Source organism: Habropoda laboriosa, unplaced genomic scaffold, assembly GCF_001263275.1.
Source record: "Habropoda laboriosa isolate 0110345459 unplaced genomic scaffold, ASM126327v1 scaffold145, whole genome shotgun sequence".
Classification (NCBI taxonomy): Eukaryota; Metazoa; Arthropoda; class Insecta; order Hymenoptera; family Apidae; genus Habropoda; species Habropoda laboriosa.
In genome coordinates this window covers 1,264,707-1,268,549 of record NW_017100307.1, presented here as the reverse complement: position 1 = coordinate 1,268,549, position 3,843 = coordinate 1,264,707, and the positions used below count along the sequence as shown (strand labels likewise).

Here is a 3,843-nt window from a genome sequence, read left to right as displayed (position 1 = left end):
TATGTCATATAAAAATTTATTTTTGTACAAAATTACCTGACATCCTATATAAATGATTTTTTTTAACTCTTACTACGATCAATATTAATACTATTTACTATCAGTGATATAATTACTTGAAATAATAATACAACAAAATGCTTTTAATTAATCATCAGATGACCACAGAAACGGTTAAAGTTTCTCTATACATAATTTTAAGCAATATGTTATTCTTGATTTAATTATTGGTATATACTTCGTCGTTATATAATTTTATTTTTTTTTCTTCAAATTATTTTTTCTAAATATAATAACAGCAATATAGTTGTTTCCTCATACTTATTTGGCAGTATGTCTTATGGTTATGAACAAACTTGTTTAAATGTCTTTAACACTATGAAAATGTTCACATTAAAGTAGTGGTCTCTGACTAGATAAATTTTTTTTGTATTTATGACAAATTTTTGTGTATATCCATCTGTATAAAAAGCAAACCATATTACAAATTCTAAGTATTCATTTTACAAATATTTAATGTCTTTTCATAAATGAGATAAACTTCTTTTTACATATGATTTTACAAAAGTACATATTATATAGAAATAGTGGAAGTTCTCCAAAAAACAAAGTAAATATTAATAAATACGGCATGATATAAACATTAATGCAAACGTAAATAAGCTAGGATACTATTATTATTGCATAATTTTGTATCCCTTAATGGAGAAGTTCTAAATTTTTTAAATATTGATAAAAGACATAATTTGTCAACCTAATAAATTAATAATAACATAATCTCTAACATACAAATATATAAAAATGAAAAATTCAAGAGTTTGAAAATAACAAGTAAATTGAATTGATCAAGTGAATGGTTAATACTAATTTTGCAATGCTAAAGCTATAACATACTTTATACTATTAAATAAAAAATTCAAGCATTGATAGTTTACATGCTTGTAATAATATTAATATTAATACCCTTGTATACTTTCTTATGTTATCTTACACACATACTACATTTGTTATGAACAGTTAGGAATTATTTTTAGATTAGATGCATTGCTTCTAGTTATGTGTGCTCTTTTCAAGAATAATTGAGAGTTAACATACCCAGAAAAGCTATAAAATGAATAACAATAAATATTTTAAAAATTTATCTTACATTTACATTGGCTTAGCAGGCCACTTGTGATTTTTTAATGCACTACATTCTTTCGTAAATTTTCAGCATAAAATGCGTTATACTTTCAAGTTCTTAATAGAAAAAATTAACAATAATAAAAAATAAAAATAAAAGGAAAGATGAGTCAAAGTGGATAATAATCCATCTTACTGTAAATATAAATATTGAATCCTGATTGGAAATTTGTGGAATACTTTTGACAATTGTATTACCGCGTCAAAATTTATAACCAATAAAATTTAAGTTTAAGAATGTTAACTCCCATAAATATTGTCCAAAACCACTATTAATACCGACATTTACACATTCAGAATATAATTTTCTAAAATAAAATCTAAACTACATCACTGTTCTCGAAAATTATTGAAGTTCCAATTTTCATTTGTGTACAATTATTCATGAATTGACAAACTTGTTCGACAATTTTATGGCAGCCAGAATATGTAACAAAAGCAGCAGCATAATCATATTGCTAAAAAAATAAATGATATCATGTATACTTTGTAAAAAGAAGACTACCATTTAGTATAAAGTATACTCTCAAATATCACAAACATCCGTACTCTGAATACAATTGTTAATTATAATAATCTGCATTTATCTTGTACATTCATACAGAATATCTATCATATCTTGCCGATATTGTAACGAAATATGTTATAACCAAAGACTATGAAGTGTTTTAGTACTTTAATATCCAGATGCTTCTTTATACTCGGAGCCTTCCATAGTAAAGAAATCCTCCAGTTTCCACTGTAATGTTTCGAAAGTTGGCCTCTTCATGGGGTCCTTATTCCAACATTCTAACATAATATCATACAATGCAGTTGGGCAACCAGGTGGGCATGGCATCCTATAACCATGTTCTACTTGATGCAGAACCTCAGCATTTGTCATACCTATAACATTAAAAATAGTTAAATATCTGTTTCAATTTTTATAAAAAATATAAAATTTTAGTTTGAAAACGTATTTACCCGGATATGGTATTCTACCATAAGTAACCAATTCTGTCAGAAGAATACCAAATGACCATACATCGGATTTAATGCTGAATTTACTATAATTTGCAGCTTCAGGTGCAGTCCATTTAATTGGAAACCGCGCTCCTATTCGAGCTTCATATTCGTCTTCTTTAATCAGTCTAGCTAATCCAAAATCTGCAATCTTCACGACATTTAATTCTGCTACTAAAACATTACGAGCAGCTAAATCCCTATGAATATAATTTTGTGATTCAAGATACGCCATACCCGCTGCAATTTGTGCAGCCATATCTATTAATCGTTGTAGATTTAATGTTTTTCCTTTGCCTATTAGGACAAAATAATAATATATATACATATACAAACTAGTAGATAGATATAAGATCATATACTAAGATAAATAATTGAACAATATAATTTTGTTACCTTGTAAATATTCTAACAAGCTACCATTCCTCATCAGTTCTGTGATTATATAAATAGGTTCTTCCAAGGTACAAACAGCATATAATTGAATTAATTTTGCATGACGAAGTTTCTTCATAATTTGTGCTTCTGCCAAGAAATCTTTTGGATCCATAGTTCCTGGTTTGAGTGTTTTTATTGCCACTGCAGTTGTATTATTCCATGATCCTTCCCATACTTCTCCAAACTGACCCTGGCCTAATTTTCTCACAAATTTGAGAGAAGAACGGTCAATCTCCCATTGATCTCGCGTACGGTGACTAAGACCCTCAGTTACAGGTTTCTCAACCTATCAACAAAATCAAGTATGTGCCAGTCAATGACTGTTAAACTTCTCAATTTTCGCAAATAAACATGTTACTATGGCATTAATAACAAATGCTCCTTTTTACAAGTTGTACACTAACAAATGAGACAGAGAAACTTAAGTATATGTATATTAGCCAAAGTTCTAAAATTCCTTTAAAGATTTGGAGCACTGATCTTACTCTCTATGAATACAAACCTAATTAGAAGCCCTTTAAAGATGTTGCTTATGCTGCATAACTGCTCATCAAGTTCTTAATGATTTTATTACATAAAATAACAAACAAGTATTGCTTAAATTAAAATATCTAATCTAATGGTAATACTATAAAAAATTTAAAAAAAAACAGTGCAAGATGCAAGTGATCAAAAGCAAATTTTAAGTATTTAATTTCATGCCTTTTGACATTCACATGGCTTGATAAAGAAAAATATTTTCAATTTGAATAAACACAGTGGCTAAGGTACAAGAAATGTAAGTTTAGAATTATATGTTGTAGCAGATGAATCTTTATTCTTGACACGTAATAATACTTTTTAGAAGTCAGTAATATTTATTTTTATGGATAAGAATATAAAGTCATCAAATATAATTTCAGGAACTTAGTAATTGAACACTTATGCACGATCCAAGACATAAATTTATACACTAATAATTTTTGTAGATTATGTACATTATCAACAAGAATGTAGCACCATATTTTAAGTATTTTAACATAAAATGCCCTCAATGCCTTGTAGTAGTTAGTATAAAGAAAAATATTTAAAAACAGTAGAAAAAAGCTTCAGCCACTGAGAGCATTAAATCATATAATTTGATAAGACAAAAGTGTCTTTTTAATAGTATTGTGAATTTTTTTTGTATTAGCTCATTAAAATTGTTCAGAAAATATATAAAGTTCATTAGATGGGAAGAAA

The 3,843-nt window shown here is 27.3% G+C and overlaps 1 protein-coding gene across 3 annotated transcripts in view; it reads right to left on the bottom strand.

The window, feature by feature from the left end:
- Positions 1-1,854: 1,854 nt before the first annotated feature.
- The window catches only part of LOC108574049 (tyrosine-protein kinase Src42A), a 7,828-nt gene continuing 5,839 nt past the window's right edge, over positions 1,855-3,843 (bottom strand). For all 3 annotated transcript variants that reach the window (XM_017936555.1, XM_017936556.1, XM_017936557.1), the window contains 3 exons: positions 2,581-2,908; positions 2,146-2,481; positions 1,855-2,067 (listed from right to left, as the gene is read on the bottom strand). In XM_017936555.1, coding sequence (XP_017792044.1) covers positions 1,859-2,067; positions 2,146-2,481; positions 2,581-2,908 — 873 coding nt within the window. In that variant the 3' untranslated portion in view covers positions 1,855-1,858. The remainder of the gene's footprint in view (positions 2,068-2,145; positions 2,482-2,580; positions 2,909-3,843) is intronic.